Source organism: Anoplopoma fimbria, chromosome 3 (genome assembly GCF_027596085.1).
Source record: "Anoplopoma fimbria isolate UVic2021 breed Golden Eagle Sablefish chromosome 3, Afim_UVic_2022, whole genome shotgun sequence".
Lineage (NCBI taxonomy): Eukaryota > Metazoa > Chordata > Actinopteri > Perciformes > Anoplopomatidae > Anoplopoma > Anoplopoma fimbria.
The window spans coordinates 5,156,527-5,177,249 of NC_072451.1; the positions used below are offsets into that span (position 1 = coordinate 5,156,527).

A 20,723-nucleotide genomic window follows, 5' to 3' on the forward strand; every position below is an offset into this window, starting at 1 on the left:
AAACTTCTCCTTTTACTGCAGCAGGGTCTGACAGTCTGCCCTGCTCAGTCTTGTTTCTGGTTCTCCCCTGCCTCCCTTCCCACAAGCGGGCCCAGCAATACGGCCTGGGCCTCCAGCAGCGTGGTGTCATGTTGGGACCAGTGGTGAAGCGAGGCGACGGAGAATGGGCGCTAATGCTGGGGGCTTAGCTCTCCCCTCCAACTGCAGGAGAAGCCCGATCTGGGTCTGCCGGAGGCCCAGCTAGAGTCTGAGCTGAAGGAGTTTCTGGTCAACCTGCATGATTTCGTTTGATCTTGCCTGAATCCAAACCATGACAAGCATTAAGAATGACTTCATAGAAATAGCCAATCTTCTGGCTGATGGTCTATGTAGGTCATATAGAGGCATCAGTGTTGTACTGGGACTGTTTCATAACCTCATAAAAGTTCCTTGTAGTAACTTTAACCGGAGATACTGGGAAGGGAGTTCCAACCAGTTAAGTTGAGACCCCTTTATGAGGATCTCAGACTACACTGTGGCTCATTAGAGATAAACATACATTTGGCAGCAGAATAATTTAATATAAGTGTATAGTTCCATCCTCCTCTCTTTTATCTGGTCAAGTTCCTGAACCAACATGTGAGTCATCAGAGTAAGAATAGCATCTAAATCATCCTTCTTGAATTGTGCGTTTCAGGTTTGGGCGTGGAAGGAGAATGTGTGGGAGAAGGAGAAGGGCACCCTGATGGAGAGGTACACGGTGGAGCAGAGCAACCTCCAACCCAGGGCGGGGCCGTCCTCTCCACCCTCACCATCAACAACGTCATGGAGTCGGACTTCCACTCGCCCTACAACTGCACCGCCTGGAACTCCTTCGGACCCGGGACCATGATCATCACCCTGGAGGAGACGGGTATGGAAAAACCAGTTGTGTGTCAGTGGCAGTTGAATATGACAGTGTATTGGTGGTTTGTTTGTTGCACAGTTAATGAGTTAATTTTATTTGTGGTGTTCATCATCATAATAGAGCTGATCAAGATCAAGTTGAAGATTAATATTATCATCAGTTGATGCTTCATTAAAAGTTGATGAACGTGTTTATGGCAAATGATACAAGGACTTATAAATTAACTGATAAATTAAAAACTCTTTTACCAACACTCACTCCTTGTTCCTCAAATATCACGGCCCTACACTTCAAACTATTATGCCCTGTCCTCTATCATCGCTTTTGAACGTGTCAGGGATGGCAAAACAAAACTACTTGGTTAGATTTAGGAAATAATGATGGTTATTGGGTTAAAATAAGTACGTTTTCCTATGTTAAATAACTACGTTTGTTACATAACAGTATGGAAGTTATGTAACAAAACTACCGTTAAATAGTTCAACGTTGACTTTTGTCCTCGCACTGGAGACAATAGCCGTCTCCTGTGCTGGTTTGATCCATCTAACCTCCACTTCCACAGGCCTTAACATAGAAGTGTTTTTTTCGTGCGATTAATTAGCATTTTGTTATTTTTGTCATAAACACTTTCACACAAATAATGCAACTATGACATGCTGTAATTGCGAACATCGGCAAAGGCAGTGCATACCAAATCCACTCCTTCAGTTTTTACCTTTTAAAATAAAAGCCCTAGTCATATACACACTGCGTAACTGATTACCAGAGGGAACTCAAATTCTTTCACAGTATATCACTATAAGGAAACTCGATAAAACAGCTTACAGTAGCTCAGACTACTACAGTCAACCTCAGACTGACTTCCAGATGCTTCTCTGGGTCAATATGATCCTTGTATTTGCTTCTCTGCCTGTGCAAATCAAACCTTTTATTGAAAAAGTGCTGCGATTGTGTTTGTTTGACCTTAAAGTGTTCACATATGGGGGAGATAATACACAGTCCTCTACTGTAGTACACCAGAAACAGGCAGGGGAAAAAAAAAAAGACATCTACATGTAGCCAGCACACATGGACGTCAACAATTCAAGTTTAAAAAATAGTTTTTAAAATGTAAGGTTAAATAAATGTCTAAGGAAACTTCCATATGGTATCTTTAATGTCCAAAGGAACGATGCTCCTCTCACACTGAAGTGCCCTAGAGCAAGATTTTTTCCGCAGTGCCCTCAGCTGGACGGTATGATTGAGTGTGATAAGTCCATTCTGGATGGTTACGCATTTTATTGGGAGGACTTGGTATGTGACATAACATTGAAAAAATGATTTCTTCATGCTCCGTCAGTCTTATCTGGCTCTTATTCTTTCATCTTTCAAGCTTCAGAAAATCTACCAGAACATCTTTGAGAGAGAGAGAGAGAGAGCTGTTTCTATCCCTTGTCTGATTTGCATGCCTTATCAACGTATACATGCAGCCTTTAGAGATTCAATTTTAAGCCAGGACACACAGTTTATACTTAAAAGACACAAGATCCACGCGTGTTTCTCTAACAAAGCGGCAGCAGCTGTCCCTCAAACCTGATCTCTGCTTGTGTTTGTTTCAGATATTGTTCCAGTGGGAATTATCGCCGGTGGTACGGTGGGCTCTTCCATTCTGCTGCTTATGTTTCTACTGGCGCTCGCCTTCTTCCTCTACCGCCAACGCAAAGGCAGTAAGTGAACACACAGTTATTCTCTAATATGTGTGTGTGTAAGAGTGTGTGTGTGTGTGTGTGTGTGTGTGAGTAGGGGCACGCACACACTTCCTGTATGCGTCCATAAGTCTTTCCTTCATCCACTCACCCTATCTGTCATTCTGCCTCTCCACGTTTGAAGAAAGGAAACATGTGCCAACCGTATAGCATTTTATTCAAATGGGATTAATGAATATTCATTTAATGTGGCAAACTGCCTTATAACGCCTACTGTACCCTTTCCATTCTACTGACATGGAATTGATTCTTTTTTTAATAAATTGTATTTATATGCCACTTGTACACTAGATAAAGTACATAAATAACAGAAGAGAAAACAAATTGTATTTAGTGCATTAGTTCGTATATGTTATGCAGCCGACGGCAATCCATTTGCATTATTTGCATTAAGGAGCACAAGCCACACTTCTGCAATCCAGAGAGCTAAGAACATGTGGTGCCTTTAAGTTGTTTGGTTTGGAGCTGCTCCACAGCAAAATAAAGAATTGGGAAAGACAATGAAGGTGACTGGCAGAGTCCCCAGAGGGATTTTCTGGGGATAAGAGTATATTTTCTGGTTCAGAGCTGATAACACCACTACAGAAAAGATACCATATTGGAAATAGAAACTCAAACAAACATCGTTGAGGCTCCAGATAAGCTGTCTCTCATTTGCGGCGCGATGCTGCAGCTCAAGACTTCACAGATTTAAATCTTTTTGCTTTGCTTTTGGAAGAGAGTTGTTCATGTTGACAAGTATTGCCTGCTCTGTGCTGGGGATATATAGATTAAGATGAGAAGTATTATCGTTTCAGGTTTCACAAGGCGTAATCTCTATAAACAGAATCTGTATTTGTATTCTGGAGGCAGCGGGACAAGATTTTGGGATCAGAAGCGTTCTGGTTTCCGTTTGTAGTATGAGTAGTATTGACCCATCATGTTTAAGCAGTCTTTGGTTGGATGCAGGTAAACAGTTTGTGTAGAATAGGCCGAACGCATTGGCCAAAATGCAATCTTGGAACCCACCGATTATGTCGCTTTTTATTGGTTGAAAATGAGCTTTTAAAGCTTCCTTGTGAAAGAATCAAGTCATACACAGCGTCTCTCAACTCCAACTCCAATCTCGCATCTCAAGTTGCTAATTGGTAAACAATGAGCAGCAAATTAAAAATGAAATATTGACCCGGATAACCACTTGAGACACCTAAAACCCAAAAATATAGCTCCTTGCCCCGAGAGGCTTATGGTTCATCAGGGCATCAAGGATCACCTCAAATCCATATTAATCTCGGACTATCTAGTCCTGAATTAGGATGGCTATTGTCTCGTGACATTCATCCAGCTAATACACATACAAACGTGACCAATTCTTACAACATGTATCAATACAAAGCAGTTAAATCACAAAAAGAAATTATGAAATACAAAACAAAACAGAAAAACAATACCAAGTATTCCTTTCTTTCTATGCAATATCAACATGTATCAACCATCAACCAAGTTTTACAGAATACTCAGTTTCTCTATATTTCCTTTACAATCACTATCCACTCTCCTTTTGTTTGTGTTTCCTAGACAAGTTATATATTGCAAAAAACTAGCATTGTTTTTTTTATGTTTGTTATTATCATAAGCCAATAATATGTGAATGTGCTCAGCCATTAAAATGTTACATCATCTCCGGCTTTGCACAGATTCTGTGCTATCTTTCTGTAAATATTTATAGTTTTATATATAGTTTTAAGAAAATCTATCCAGAACTGGAAGTAGTGGATTGTATTTTACATAACTAAAAACCTTCTAATGAAATGACATAAAATATGTTTAATCTCTCCCTCGGTGCATGTTTAACAAAATGAGCACCTTCGTTTATAACACCTACGACCTCCAAGATGATATTTATGCCAAAGAATGTGCAGTTTCCTGACACCATTTTCCCTCATGGTGAATTCTGATAAATATAAAAGGGACAAGGCAAATAATGGAAGGGACAAAACTGAAAAAAAACAGCATTAAATAGGATTAAGTCTCGTTGCTTTTGTTGCTTTTTAAAAAATAAATCATTAATTTATCTTTACCCAGAATATGACCAGAGGTTGTGTTTCTCTTCCAGGTCGCCGCGGTGTCACCCTTGGTAAACCAGACATCAAGGTAGAGACAGTCAACAAAGAGACCCACAGCCTGGAGGAGGAGGCGGCCGACGTCTCCACGGCAACACGGATGGTCAAGGCCATGTACTCAGTGAGTAGACACCCATCTGAGTCACCGAGGGCCATGGAGAGGAGGCGTACGGGTCAATGGGCTTAAATGTACAGATACCCAGACACAAAGGGCGACATGGCAGGAGAGGCAAACACACTCACACACACACACACACACACACACACACACACACACACACACACACACACACACACGCACGCACGCACACACACACACACACACACACACACACACAAAACACACACAAAAAAACACACTTATATTCGCACTTGAAAGTACACACACAAACACCCAAGGCTTGCCTTCAAATACACACAAAAATATGACACAAACACACTCTACCCAAAATCGAGAAAGCACATATTGTGCTGTACAAAATACAGATGAAGAAAAACAAAGATGGACAAAATAGTTTATACAAATACACAAAAACAAAAATTGCACATGCACAGAAATACGCAACATTAACAAACACAAAGACACACACTCTCTCTTTAACATTGTGTTCCTTTTAGAGAAGCGTTCAGCCCCCGATGTCCTGGAGAACCTAATCGGCGAGGCTCATTTGGAGCGGTTGTAAAGTTCGGTCCAAATTTTTTTTTTTTTCCAACAACTAACCGTTTTCTCGTCTTCCACTCTCTTGGGATGAAAAAAGCTGAAACTCTGTTTTCCTCTCCCCTCCCTCTCTTCCTCCTCCTTTCCTTTTTCTCACCCTCCCTCTTTCCGTGTGTGTGTTTCGTTGTTTGATGGTTTAGTTTCTGCCCTCTGTTTCCCTCTCTCCCTCCACTCAGCCGTTCAAAGACGACATGGACCTGAAGCAGGACATCAGGAGCGAGAGCGACACCAGGGAGGAGTACGAGCTCAAGGTGAGGAGGCCCGTCGCTCCCAGAGACATTTTGGGAAATTAGAAATTGGATTGTTTTTGGTAGCGTCTTGTATCCTGCATGGTGCACATGACGTATCACATGAACTTTGTGATCATTGTCATATCATCAAGAGCCAATTACCATTTCCTACTTTTTGTTTCAGGTTTGCACTGCAGTTAAAAGCTTGGTTCTCATAACAATACCACTTTTTCACAATCCTTGCCGCTGAAGTCCTCCAAACCAACTGTTGTCTATTCTTTATGCATCATAATTTGTAGGATTATGTGAGGTCAGAGCATTATCAACGCCTCATTTAGGGTTTCTTTAGGTTGGAATGGAACTAAAATGTTTGTGTTTTGGGATTTTAAATCTCCTGACCACAAACTAACCAAACTAAAGGAGGGAACAAAACTTTGAAACATTGGTGGTGTGGAAACTTTAATTCCAGTTAGCTGTTGCACAGTTTTGCTTCCTGTCACCGTGCATTACAAACCACATGCATCCTGTAAATATGAAGTTGAATCATTATGCGTCGTGTCCACACACATACTTTGCACTTCATCACTAACACAACATTACGTTTTTGTTCACGGCATGAGCAACAGCACGGCACCAACGGCCAACATCACCTGCCATATCAGCCTGCAATGTGACTGATAATACATACAGACAATATGAGACGTTTACAGTATGCTATAAAACACAACCGAGCTAACTCGAGCACAGACCCTGATGTTCAGGTGTCTTGACCCTAATATTAAACTAATATTCTCTCTCTCTGATCACAGGATCCAACCAACGGCTACTACAACGTCCGAGCCACGACCCACGAAGAGGCTCGCCCCCAGTCCCGTGCGATCCACTACCAGGGCGAGTTCCGCTCCCCGAACCCAAACATCGGACCAGCCGGTGCCACTTCCGGCGGACCCCCGGCCGGCGCCAGCGGTTCTGTTCCCCCCAGTGGAGTGCCAGGCTCCAGGGCGGGCTGCTACGACCCCCGCCCACCCTCCAGGATGTCCCATGCCACCTACGCCCAGTTCAACACCTTCACCAGGGTGGCGCAGAGCCAGCAAGCACCTCCCAACCCAGCTCTTCAATCGCCTGGTGATTACCCCGGAGACTGCGGCCTGCTGGACAGCACGACCCAGCTGGCCTATGACAACTACGGATACCCCTCCCAGTATCCCAGCTACCGCATGGGCTTTGCTCCACCCATAGAGGAAGGGCCAGCCTATGAGATGTATCCAACAGGTCAAGGGACCGGGCTAGGGCCAGGGCCAGGACCAGGACCGGGGCCGGGACCAGGCCCAGGACCAGGACCGGGACCAGGACCAGGACCAGGGCAGGGGCCAGGACCAGGACCAGGGCCAGGGCCAGGGCCAGGACAACAAAGTCCTGAAACAGGACTGGGGCAGTATGGAACCTCCACTCGCTTCTCGTATTCGTCTCCACCCTCTGACTATTCCCAAAGACACACACAGCGGATGCAGACTCATGTTTGAGCAACACACACACACACACACACACACACACACACACACACACACACACACACACACACACACACACACACACACACACACACACACTCTTTGACTTGCTTTTTGCAGCTGCAGTACTTATTACACATAAAACATAAATATATAAAAGATACATAAACATTCAAGAGTCCATTTTCCAGTGCATGGAATTTCTGTTCACTTTTTGGACCAATAAACCACCACAACAAGTCACAGCAGTTAGCAGCGTCTCATATAATGCAGTTTGCAGCAATACATACAACACATGCAAAGCGACATTCACACACATTTGCGGAGACTTTCTGTTGCGTGCAGTGTTTATGCTCCAACAAAAGCAACAGCGGGAGTCACAATCAAGAGAAAAGAGACAATAAAGAGAAGAAGAGCACTTTGAAGACAGGAAGAAGAAGAGCAACAGGAGCTTTAGGAGGAGCAGAGGAACCTGTTTCTTCTTGCAGTCCTCGTTTGGCTCTTGGTTCATCTCCCTGCATCAATCTTTCCTCCCAATTCATCCCTGTAAATAAGTGCAAATGGAGATTTTTGGTCATTTTAAAGTTATTTCCTTGTACAAACCTATACAGTGCGATGCAGTACATTGACACACAGCAAAACTCCCTGTAATACATACTTTTTGCATTTTCTGACACTCACATATTGCAACAAAAAAAAACACAAACACATACACAGAGATCTTTAAAGACTTATTTGTTTCGATGTATTGCAGCAACGGGGCAGCTTGGACTATGAATATATTTGGCACTTTTTGATCCCTTTTCCTCACTTAAACCTGCCCAGTGGCCATTTCTTACAAGATCTACCTTGATTTAAGTGGGACAGAGCTTCTTAAAGTGGTACAGTCAGCGACCAGAGTGCCAATGCTTATGTGCCAACACACACAAACTATTGAGGTATGTCTTCTTTTGCAAAGAGTGGACAAGGAGGTGGTCTGGACTAAGAGGTTTGTGTTCATGCCACTAGTGAGAGCAAAGGAAAGGAGTGGTAGCAGGCGTCTCTCTATGCTCATTCTCCTCCTCATCTCTCATGTTAAATCATCATGATACATTTCTATACTTTACGTTTCACTTGAGGTCAATGCTGTAAGCAGTATTTGTGATACGAGGTGTGGCGGAAGCGCTTTTTTCATTCTACGAATTTCTGCAATTTGTACAAAAAGATACCTCCCCTACCTTCAAGTGTCAAGAAGTATTTGTTTCTCTCACTTGCACAGTAGAATAGATTTTTTTTTTCTCCATATTTTTACTGAAATGTATGGGGGAAAAAATGGCATTCAGAAACATTTTATAATATTTTTATAAGGAGTTGTGGACCAAAGGTTCAGTGTTTTGGGTGAAACTCACTTTTTAATGTGTACGTGGCGGCGTGATCGTTATTGGAAACGTTTTGAGTTTCTTTAAAAAACAAAAATGCGATGGATGGTGTTTTTAAAGTGGATGTTGTAGACTAAAATTAGAAAATTTGAAGAGCTTCATTCCAAAAATGATAAATATCCAGCAGGGGCACATCTGTTTGATGGATATCTCTGTTTGGTGTGAAACTCTTTCTTTGACTTCCAGTCTTATTACTGGACTGCCTTTTATCAAACGTCGACGACATTCAAAATGATGGATGGAGAGCAAGCAGCCGATCACTTTGAGCTGCGGCTGCGAACTACTTAAGCAATGAGAAGGTTCAAGTGTAGTCTAACATATCAAAATGAAGGTACAGAGGGTTCTATCTAGCTCATATGGTACTTTGTACATTTATATGTAAGTATACTGGTTTGTTCACTGCATAAGAAAATTTGGTGGTATTTTATGTCTGACATTTTCCATTATATTGTGTCGGCGTTGGAACGTGTGATTGGCCTTTAACCCCACAGGTTCATAATGATCAGCGTTTAAAGTGTTGCCACTAACCTCTAACCTCCACTGATGCAGCTACTGTACACGTCTCGTGTTTTAATGAATCTCCACCGCCCCAATACCAAATTACTCTCCACCAAGAGAGAAAAAAATCGAATTATTCTGTCTGGTGAGCTCTTGTAACATCCACAGTAGTAGTTTTGCCTTCTTACCCAACACAAAGTAAGTCCAAATTCAAACCATGATCAGCTTGCAAAAGCAGTGTGGGATGTGCTTGTGTACTGTAGCAGTTGAGAGCAGCTAAAAAGTTGGAACCATCAAATGCTATACTCTTTTCTTGAATGATATTAACACCTTGATGAGTAATTATAAGCAAGAAGTTGCAAAAGGAAGCCTTACTTAATAAAAAAAAAGCTTTGGTTTTAGGACATTTATTTGACAGACTAAAGATTCTTTAAATAATTCATGAGTCTTTTAAACTAGTTTTGCTAACCACCAGGAACTGGTTTGACATGTTCTTGATGTGTTGCCTTTATTTAAGGACACTTATGCTTTATTGAATAGTCAAAGTAATGAGTGACTGTATGCAATGAGGAGTCACCCTCTTGTATCTCTATTATACATTTTTGAGCAACCAAATAATGATAGCCGATGAAACGTTGCTTTACAAAAGACCGGAGGTTGGAAAGTGAAGCTAGATATCTCAACAGCTCGAGAGGTAATCATTAAGTCTTTATACTTATCAGCCACCCTATCAACCCTTCACAGATACAGTATATTATGGTAATTCTGTGCCAAGGGGCAGTAAAAAATTGTATTTATTGCCCCTATTTTGAATAAACACTTTCAGAAAGGGAACCGCAGCCACGCCATGTCTGATTAGAATATCAGATGGAACCTTGTAGCTCCAAGGTCACTATATAAACCATTGCTGTAGTTATGGAGAGAAGAACGGCAGATGGAGCACCCTTTTAAATTTATATGGTCATCACAGCCTTGGTACTGCATACTATTACCTCTTTACAACCTTTTTACAGAGTTGAAGCCGTGCAGTATTTTGCATCTGACTTGAAATGTCGTTATGACCTTGTGTAGAATGAGTAAATTTGACACAGAGGATGTACTGAGGCCAAAAAAATACACGACCTGGCCATCCAGGTACTAAGTTATGACCTTTTAACTATTGACAGTGTGTTAAGAGTTTGAAACTGTCTTTTCATGGGGAAAAAAAACACAACAAACCTTTCTCTCATAGCTTTCTTCCAAATTTTTCTCCAAGCTGATCACATATGAAGTAGGTATAGCAATCTTAGCTTGCATTAATGTGTACATGTTGGGGGGGGTAGGGATTATGTTTTTAGAGAATATATAGCTTCATGAGCTCATGACATAGTCCTCATTTATTTCTTTTTGAAAATCAGTATTTTGAATCTTATTTTCTTGGTATTACTTTGTGGTGTTACCTCACCGGTGGAAGATATGACTGTGGTCGAAAGTGTGTGTTTGAACTTTTTATATACAGTATTTTATTTTATTTTGTATGCATCAGATAGAGGGGTTCTGATTAATCAACCCGGCCGGAAAAAAAAGAGAGGGCATGTGTGCGTCTGTGGCCAAAACGACTGCTCATCAAGGCCACAAATAGCCAAAACTCTGTCTCAACTAGGCCAACCCAGGCTTGAACCAGGCCAGACTCACAGCTAACTGCTCTGTTCCATGCTGTGCTGTGCTGTGCTGCGCCGTCGCTGGCCAAGACCGACTGGAGTGGCTCGGATTTTGATTTTTACCTCGTGGAGTCTTCAGTGAGTGCCAAAAGACTGTGCAAACAAATGAACTGAGCAGACAAACAAATGCAGCAGCCATTTGTGTTTCTTGTGTTTATGTTTGTGTATGCTCATCGGTGTGTGTGTGTGTGTGTGTGTGTGTGTGTGTGTGTGTGTGTGTGAGTGTGCTACCTGTTTATGTTTTCATACATGAACAGGTCCTATATGTGTCCATATGGGAAAGTGCATGTGTGTGTGTGTAGATGTGTGTTTGCAGCCTGTAACAACAGTGTGTTTTCATACCATTATAAATGTGTTAGGACCACTGGACTGTAAAAATTAGGGTTTGACTGATTGTTTTGGTCAAAAATCTGATTTAATCAGCATATTTCCTCAATTTATGTGAAAGGTTTTGATTGTTCTAAGCAACCACTACCGCACCTTCCATGACACCTAAAAATGGCGTAGGAGGGACAGGATATGCAGCACAGGCAGCTTATTGTTTGGGCTAAAGCTGTCGCAATTTCAGATTTTCCCCACACGATTATGATGGCCCAACTGATTCACCATAAAGACATTTTTGAGATATCAATAGAAAATAAAATTAAAATTATGCTTTCATTTAAATTCATCTTTAACTCTGTTTATTGTGCATTTTTTGGGGCAAAGGAATCACACTCAAAATATGAGTCTAGAGAGGTTAAAGAAGTGTAAGGAAATCTTGATTCGGTTTGATAACAGGCTGGTGGACAAAAACACAAGTTTCTCTCCTAAAGTCTGAAGGATTTTGACTTTGAACTACCTTAATGAGCAGCAAAACGTAACAGAATCTCATCTACATTTTAATTTCAACTAGGCATTTCCACCCTGTCAAGGAGATTCAGTTGTAAACGCTTTATGTTTGCTTGATTTGAAGGTGTTTGATATTGTTGGGAAAGAAACCATATCAGTCAAACCCTAGTATAAAGCAGGACAGCTGGTAAGACAGAGTGAAGGAGACATTGCGTGGCCTTAGGACACGAGCCGAGCTCGTCCCTCATCCAGCTGCTGAGCCTGTCTGCTCTCTGAAACAGCTGCACGACTGAACAGGATTAATTGATGTTCAGTTTGGTAATCGCTAAGCATATGAAGACGATGATCAGAACAGGGAGAAGGACTCCACATTGCACTTGAAAATGTGGAGGTGTGCACGTGGGTGAGAGAGGGACAGTGTGGGTGTTCACATAAGCATATATTCTCCATGCTCCAATTCTTTATTTCTATCCCTGTATATTGTTCACGTGTGTATTATGTTCATGTTGAGTTATTGTTTATCCCTTTTATTCAAGAAAAAAAAAAACTGTACAAAACTTACAAGATATTATTCAAATGCCCTTTTAATTTCATGTTTGATTTCTTTTTTTTTTCTTTCAAATTGTATGTAATTATTTTTCCACAATATTACAGAAAATAAAAGACGACACAGCTTTTCATAAGAACAGCAGCAAAGGCTCCTTTATTTTTGGCATTTATTAATTCTGTTTAAACCCTAGTTTACAGAGAGATCATTGTATTAAATTATATTTTGTATTTTTTAGAAACGAGGCCCCAGGATGTGGCATAAAAAAAAACGTTTCAGCTCTCTACCTTGAATGAAGTTCATACTTTGCACTGTTTATTTAGGTCAGACTATGAATGACTGAGCCCAAACAGTTGTTGTGACAGTTCCTCGGCTAAGGTGGAAAGTAAGTAAGTGTGCGTCTATGTTTAGCACACAGGCACGAGGGCATGTAGAGCGTTCACCTGAATGAGAGTGTGACAGTGGAGCTCGGAGCACGACGCCGAGACAAACCCATGTTCTCTTCTTCTCCATTCTACTCTTTTTCACTTCTCCTCTTTCTCTCCGCCCTAATCTCTTTAGCATTCCTCTAATGCTCCGTCCTTCTCCACTTCTACTTTTGTCTCTTGACTTATCTTGTCACTCTTTGTCACATGAAATATTGTCTTAATGTCCTCTGAACATCTTTCCTTTCTCTTGCCTCCTCTCCAGTCTCCTCTTTGCCCTTTCCTCAAATCATCCAGACAGTCCTTCTCTCATCTCTCCACCGCTTTTCTTTCCTTTCTTCCTATCCTGAATCCCTCCTTTCTCACTTGTGTCTCCTCTCTCCTCTCCTTCTACTTATCAGTCCTCCTATCACATCACATATCGTCTCCTCTTCTCCTCTCCTCACCTCTCCTTTTACCCGGTCTTCTCAGTCCTTCTCGCACATCTCCTACCATCTCTCGTTCCCTTTTCTGTGTCCTCTTTTCACATCTTCTACAGTTGTCTCTTTCCTCTTCCCTTTTCCCCCGCCTCTCTTCTCTCTTTTTACCTTTTTTTCCTCCCTCAGTTCTCCCTTCCCTGTTCTTCTCCTCTTTTATTGCCTCTCTCCTCTCATTCCTTTTTTAATTTCCTTCTTCACCTCTCTCTTCTCTCCTCACCACTTCTCTCTCCTCCTCTCTCATCTCAAACCTTCTCCCCTTCCCTCATCTCCTCCTCTACTTCCCTAATCTGTCCACCTTTCTTCTTTTACCATTTCTGTTTCTTTCTCTGTCCTCAGTCCTTCTCTCCTCCCCCTACTTCTCATTTCTCTCTGTTTACCTCTTCACCTCATGTTGTAAGTCCTCCTCTGCTTCCCCTCTCCTCCTCCAACTTCCTCTTCTAATTCCTCCTTTCACATCTTCTTCTCTCTATACTCATCGCTTGCCTCATCATTTTAAGACTCCTCTCCTCTCCTCCCTCATGTTGTCACTCCTTTTCAAATCACTGCAACTTCTTCCTCCTCTTCTTTCATTCTCCATCTCTCCTCCTTCCTCTTTTTTCCCCTCAGTTATCACCTCACCTCTCGTCTTTTCAGATTTTGCAGTAGCTATTCAATTTTTGTCTTTCCTTTCATTTCCTTACCTCTCCTCTGTCACTCTTTCACCTCTTGCATCTTTTTCTAATTCTCCCTATTCATACCTTCTCTTCTTTCCTCTCCTCTGAATGACAGGAAAAAAAGGAAGAAGGAAACAAAGTGAAAGCAAGAATAATAACAGATATGTCGGGAAAAAAGAAGGACAAGGACAGAGGACGGATAGGACGCACTACAGGCTCCGTTTCTCATCTTTACTTAGTGCGTAATAGTGATTATCCTCTCCTCTTTCCTTCTGCTCTCATTGAGGAATAATGTCTGGAATAACCTTCAGCACTGCACTCCCGACTCCAGTGGATCCCCCCCCCACACACACACACACACACCTCCTTCTCCACCACCAATCACTTTCATTTTATCCCCTTGTTCACATTTGAAGCAGTCGTTGTATGGATTATGGCCCCTCTCATGCTTGGCACCGCACTCAGACCCTGAGATATATTATCATATTAGTGGAGAATGATGTAATGCATTTCAAGACATTTGTCCTTCGCACACCCTCTGTCCCTCCGCAGATGATGTCACTGGCTTTGTGTCTCAGAGGCAGAGAAGTCGTCAAGTGGGGGGGTGGGAGGGTTGTTTTGTTTTCGTTTGATGCTGTGGCCATCTTGTGGTGGGAGAACAGTATTGAGCAATTAATGGGAAGAAAAAGGAATGGAGTAAATTAGGATGTAGGCAATTATTTATAACTCAACCAGAGGATAATGGGACTCTTAATAGATGTCCTTGGCGTAACGCTACTGATGTGGTCTGTTGGGTCAGGGACAGAACAATCCAGACAGTTTGGATATGACTAGATTACAAATCAGCTTGTTGCGAATGACAGGATTGCTGGAGGAAAGTCATTGATAGCAGTTTCATGTCAGTAATCAAGATCTTTCAATTTGACCATTTTCACAATAAATATAAAATATTCAAACATTTTAAAAGGTTGTAAGTAGTCAGTGTTCCCACAATGGCAGCACAGAGGTCTCTAAAACAAAAATGAGGAGAACAAGGAGAAGAAAATGGATGAAAATGAGAAAAAACATAATCTGATCAAAATCTGATGTAATCTGTGTAATCTGATCCACATTTTGATCTTTAAATTCATAAAGAAAAACTGGTATGTGATTGACTGTTTCTGTAATTATTTAACTTCTTTGATCAGGTTAAGCAATGTACTATTTAAATTATCCAGTTACCTTTATCACACTTTTTCAACATACATTATTATGACTATTTAAAAAATACATTACTATTATTTTTTTATAATAATATAGACCTTTGTTGGACAAACCCTGAGGTAGTGGTCATGCCATGCAGGACTGCAGACAAAACATGATTTATACAAGAAATCCGCAGTTAAAATACAGTATTTAATATTTTGAATCCAAATTCTTTATAAGTTAAATTCATATTGCCTGATTGATTTATTTTTTATCATTATTTTAATTAATGCTTAACATTCTGGTTTTGTTAAGAATTGTTGTTTTGTATTCAATGCAAAAGTAGTTTTCGTCATGGCTCTTGCAATAGTACGATGATGGCAGGGTTTCAGTTCCTTCTGTTGTGTGTGCCACAACATCTGACAGTGTTTCCAGTGTGAAGGGTTTTTCTGTTGAGAATCACAGCATGAATCTTTTGATTTCAGATTTACGCTGAAAAGAGAAGAAGCCAAATCTGTCAAACAGAGAATGACAGATTCGGCTTTGATGCGTCATCTGCATTTTAATGACATACAAGTCACTCTTAATCTTTCCCAATCCGCAATCCACAGACCTCAAACCCATTGAGACGAAAAACAAACCTTTCTCTGCTCCACTTCAGGTAGGAATGCCAGCACGATGTCTTCCAACAGAATGCACAATCGTTGCACTTATCTTGCCAGTTTACAGTGTTAACTATCTGCTGTCTTTCCCTTTTTACAGATGAGTTCAAGGAAGCAATTTAAAGGATCAAACACTGCCTGTTTAGTTTAAAAGGACCAATGTTGGAGGCTTACTCGTGCCCTGCCAATGCTGGCCTCAAACCAGAGCATTTCATAGTGGTTAGTTTATAGCCTAATCAGATGCATTACTGGATATAATTCTTAGTGAAAGAAGAGGCTTAAGCAGCATTAAAACAAAGAAAAAAGTTTCCACTCATCAGCCAGGGATTTTTAGACCATGAGTCAAATAATCCAGCTTCAAATAGAGGAAGAATGTGCAACTTGGATCATACTCTGAATACATTTGCATTATAAATTGTTGATACAAATGTGAAAGTCAACATCCACAAGAAAAGATCACTTAAAAGTCAGGAATCATCACTTTTAACCACTTACTTTATTCATGTCAGTTACAGTAGACTTGTTTAATATCTTTATTCTATAGTTTGACATTTTATTTCAACTTGCAAAGACTCATTCTACAGTGGTCACCAGTATTTTGTTTATTATGCAGGATGATTACTGTGTAACAATGCCTTTTTGCAGGTTCCTCTTTCTTTGGCAGGCACTCTCAGCTTTCAGTGTGAACATTTACAGTTTATGACAGCAATCTTTTGTTTATGCATACAGCGTGTTAAATATAGACCTATGAGGAAATAAGTGGTAATTCATAGCAAGTGCAGTCAGAACCCAAGATTAAAGTGATTGGTGAAGCAAAACATAAACTAATACAACAAATACACACACAATACAAATAACAGTATGTTATGTTGTATATAGTGTATTGACACTAATTGTAATGTTTTTTCCGTCTTAGGTTCCTAATGTTTTTCCCTTTTTATTCTGTCAACTAATGGTTTTGTGCCAAAGATGAAAAGTATCCTCAAAGTTTCTCTATCAAATATTCAGAGCATTAATATCAACCACCACATTGTGGACTTATATGTTCAAATCTGCTTCCTTAACAAAGGGTTGAACTAAATAAGTCTTTGTGTTAACAGATCTCAAGCAGTAAAACAGAGCTCAGAGTGAAACTTCAAAAATAGGAGTTTATTTGTTCACATCCTGAGCAAGGTTGTGTGGTTTTGACAAAATATCCCCAACTGTGACTGTAGCTCTGTTCCTTGTTTTTTGGAGCAAAGTCAGAGTCAACTTTAGTCTGATGAAGAGCAGTTGTGTGTAAACGTCTCCTGGGTGTAATTAATAAGCCGTCATTGGAACCCTGCAGTTTGTGAGCTATTTGTTGGTTTATTGCCGAACAGAACACAGATTATTGCATTGTGTAGTCAGACAGGGCAACCGGACAGAGACTCTATAATGTTCATCTTTGTGATACTGGGGCTGCTTGTCTGCATTGAGGCACGAGGTAAGATAAGAACACTGTTTACTTAAATGTTATCAACAGATACAGCAGCGATGCCTCTTTATTGTAAAACATGAACTGACCATCATGAAGTTGCTTCAGATTTATTTTATGATTAGCAATACATATGTCAGGGGGAGACTGATTAGCCTTTCTTTGTTTGTAAAACCCAGCAAAAAAATGTTTATTCATTGATCACAAATCTAAGAAGAGGGAGTGATTTCTGAAAACTTGGGAGAAAGTTAACAAAAATCATATTACCTTTAATTTGGGCATGCTTCGTTGTGAAGATTTATTTTCTTTTTTGTTTTTTCAAAGAATCAAAAAAGTTAATATATTTATTATAAAATAATGCAAACAATGTTCAGAGCTCAAACAAAGTCATTGCCAGACTGTGTACAAAGGTTGTTTTTTTTATTCACGAGTGTAAATATGATTTGAGAGATGTTTGTAAGTTTACCGTTCAAAAAGCTTTAAAGGGGATTAAAAGAAGATTAATTTCTATTGTTGGGGTTAAAGTATGGAAGAATTCTAATATAAATGTAAGAATGTGTAACTATTTTAGGTTTTCAAAAGGATTGTTTATAAAACAATTTTTGAGTCTGAATGAAATATATATATAAATCTTTTTTTTCTTTTCTTTTTTATATAATTTGTTTGCTTGATGGTGGCTTTATTGTTGGGAAAGTAGGATCGGCATATATAAGCTTAATGCTTCTGCCTATGCCTTTTCAGTTATATTGGATACTATATTATATATAGGCTGTGTACATTGTATTGTGTGTGATGACTGAATAAAAACACTAACTAACTAAGTCCAAAAAGTATGTTTTAAAGTCATAAAGGTGGCATCACTGTAGGCCTGAAGGATAAAAAACAAAACACTATTAAAGGCAAAAGGAATTCTGCGTCCTAATCTAAAACAAATAGCTTGTTTCTCAGGAAAAAATGGAGCAAACAAAAGTTTGGTTTTCAATGCTAAGCATTAAAGTCAAAGCCTTTAAAACGTTTAAAAAAAGAACAATACTGACCGACATCTTTAAATAAAATTAAAAAGAGTTAAAAAGAAAAACTTTGAGCAACAACTTCCTCTCAGTGGGCTTAGCTTCACCTCTTAAACTTCTCTTTCCTGAGGCAATATGTGTCACCAGACAAAACCGGTATAAGAAATTTCATGAGAACTCTTCCAATCACTGATAAGCCATGATAAGCTGAATGTGTTTGAACTGATGGTTCAATGTATAAGAAACATAGTAGGGATGAAGTAACATTCAGTTATAATCATATATTATTTGTGATCTTTATTATTTTATGTGTCTCCTGTTTTTACAGGGCCCATTGCTGTGACTCCTGTGTTTGTGAAGAAGGGAGATGATCTGATTCTGAATGTTCATGTTGATGTTCCTGAGGATTTTGTACTTGTTGACTGGAACTTCAATAAAACGGTCAAATTAGTAAGAAATATTCCTGGTAGAGAACCAACAATCTTTTCTAATTTCAATGGAAGGGTTGAGTTTCCTGTGAAACAATTCTCTGTGAAATTGAAGAATCTTCAAAAGGCAGACAGTGGAGTTTATACTGCACGAGTGTTAACGGCTCAAGGAGACCAACAACTAGTTGAACACAAGGTCACAGTTGAAGGTGAGTTTGTTCACCTTTCAGACACTGATAGAGAGTTTCTGCTATCATGTTTCTAAAATTCCTCACAGAAACTTTCCCCCTCAGATCCAGTGTCTCCAGTTAAACTGACAGTGGACCCAGTGGACCCAGTGGACCCACTGGTCTCCAGAAGCTCCTGTAATCTCACTGTGACCTGCAGTACACAGGACTCCAACATCAGCAGCACTATTAGATGTGTCAACCAAACCTGCAGTCAGGAGGGAGGAGAGCAATCAGAGGTCACAACCTCTGATGCTTCTCTCCGGGTCTACCTGTTGAATAGCTCAATCATCTGTAACCATAGCAACCATGTTAGCTGGACCAACGACGTTATAATGATTGAAGACTTTTGCCCCAAATATCCTGGTAAGACTGAAAGACAAAATGACTTCCTTATAATAATGCACAGTTTGGAGTTAGCTTAAGGAGTTGTTAACATTTCCTTCCGTTTTTAAAATGTTATTTGTGTTTTAAGTGGATAAGTTCTGAACATGTCTAAACCACCTTGTAAAAACCAACTCAACTAGAAAGTACAGAAATGTTAATTATAGGAACATTTAATTTCATAAATAATTAAATAACTAATTTTCATGTTCGTTGTAGAAAGTACCATTTGCCTCCATTGCTGCATTTTTAAGAAGAGAACATATAGGCCAGCACTAGAACGAGATTGTTTCAATTAACACAAAAAGCAAGCTAAGCAAAAATTAAAATAAAAAATTAATCAACATAAAACTATTATGCTGTCTTACAATGCAGTCCGGAAAAATCAACTGCACATTGCAATTTTGAAATGCAGGAATTGCAGCATTTGAGTAAAGTACACAAAAAGTTATCTTGTGTCAGTTTTGTAATGTAATGTAAATGTAAAACCACCTGTTTTGTTGTTTTCCAGGTTCAGAGAGTCCGTCTGCTGGTATCTCTGTGTACCTGGTGAAGATAGTCGTGTTCTCTGTCGGTCTGGTCATCATGGTGTCGGCCGTCATCACTGTTCACCTCATGGAGAAGCTCAAGAAGCACAAATAAAGAATGCTCATGCTATACCACTGATCCACAGCTGGAGGCAGTAACACACAAGAAAAGGCAGTATAGAGGAAGAAGAATGCAAGCCAGCAAACATGGATGTAAAAAAATGTAAATTTAAACATTTATAAAATCAGCTTTGCAAATGTTCCATGGTGAGGGTGATGGATTTAAAACATGGACTCAGTAATGCATTTTGGGGAGAAAAACTTCATGTAAACATTGTTTCTTCACAAAAAACTGCAACGGTTACCTTTTAAACAAATGCTTTATTTATTATCCATTGATTGTATCCAATAATCACTGGTCAGAGGTGACCATGTAAAAATGTTTTTGGAGGATGTTATCCGGACAAAGCTGGCAACCAAGGGAGATCATACCTTCTCTTCGCTGGGGCCACGCCTATGGAATAAGCTCCTGGAGAAGATCAGGGCCTTAGACTCCCTCACCGCTTTTAAATCAAATCTTAAAACTAAGGTCTTGGCTTTGTGTAGTTTAGATTGCGTTTCTTGGGTAGTTGTTCAGTTTTACTATATATTCTTAGATTTTATTATTAGATCGACCGGTTAGAGTAGGGATAGGAGTATGAGGAAATCACAACTTATCTTCACTATCTGATATAATATTGCCTGTGTCATTTTAAATCAATTCATTCATCATTTGTATTCTTGTTTAATTATTAATCTTGTCATCCATTCATTTAATCGTATTAGAAATAAATTACCCATTTATCTCCAAGTCGTTGTCTGTCATATTATTTCAAAGTGGGAACTATGAGGTCAATGAAATCAGGATTTACGCCTGAGATATTGAGACTGGATAATTTGTTGCCATTTTTTTTTTGTTTTCCTCTGTTCAGAGTTTTCACGAGAAGTAATATTTTTATTTTAACGTAGTTTGATAAACTCGCTACAACAGTATTCTCGATGCTCTCTCTTTTATCTGCAGGTCAGTAATAGAAAAAAATCAGCATTTAAAAAAAAAAATGT

At 39.8% G+C, this 20,723-nt stretch overlaps 2 protein-coding genes across 2 annotated transcripts in view; both read left to right on the plus strand.

The window, feature by feature from the left end:
• kirrel1b (kirre like nephrin family adhesion molecule 1b) overlaps positions 1–12,301 on the plus strand; it is a 73,971-nt gene extending 61,670 nt beyond the window's left edge. The window contains 6 exon segments of the mRNA XM_054596856.1: positions 677–754; positions 757–892; positions 2,485–2,592; positions 4,727–4,854; positions 5,628–5,702; positions 6,491–12,301. Of these exon segments, the coding sequence (XP_054452831.1) occupies positions 677–754; positions 757–892; positions 2,485–2,592; positions 4,727–4,854; positions 5,628–5,702; positions 6,491–7,204 (1,239 nt within the window). The 3' untranslated portion in view covers positions 7,205–12,301.
• A 4,519-nt stretch (positions 12,302–16,820) lies between these two features.
• LOC129089415 (uncharacterized) lies at positions 16,821–19,827 on the plus strand. The gene is made up of 4 exons (XM_054596858.1): positions 16,821–17,055; positions 18,385–18,693; positions 18,778–19,077; positions 19,607–19,827. The coding sequence occupies exons 1-4, from the start codon at positions 17,007–17,009 to the stop codon at positions 19,735–19,737; spliced, it is 789 nt and encodes a 262-aa protein (XP_054452833.1). The 5' UTR covers positions 16,821–17,006; the 3' UTR covers positions 19,738–19,827.
• Positions 19,828–20,723: the final 896 nt, after the last annotated feature.

What these genes read in the sequence shown, in the direction of transcription:
- LOC129089415 (XM_054596858.1), top strand. Translation starts at nt 17,007, where the DNA reads ATGTTCATCTTTGTGATACTGGGGCTGCTTGTCTGCATTGAGGCACGA. An exon ending in TGTCTGCATTGAGGCACGAG is followed by an intron (nt 17,056 to 18,384) that starts GTAAGATAAGAA and finishes CTGTTTTTACAG; the next exon opens with GGCCCATTGCTGTGACTCCT. An exon ending in CTTTTGCCCCAAATATCCTG is followed by an intron (nt 19,078 to 19,606) that starts GTAAGACTGAAA and finishes GTTGTTTTCCAG; the next exon opens with GTTCAGAGAGTCCGTCTGCT.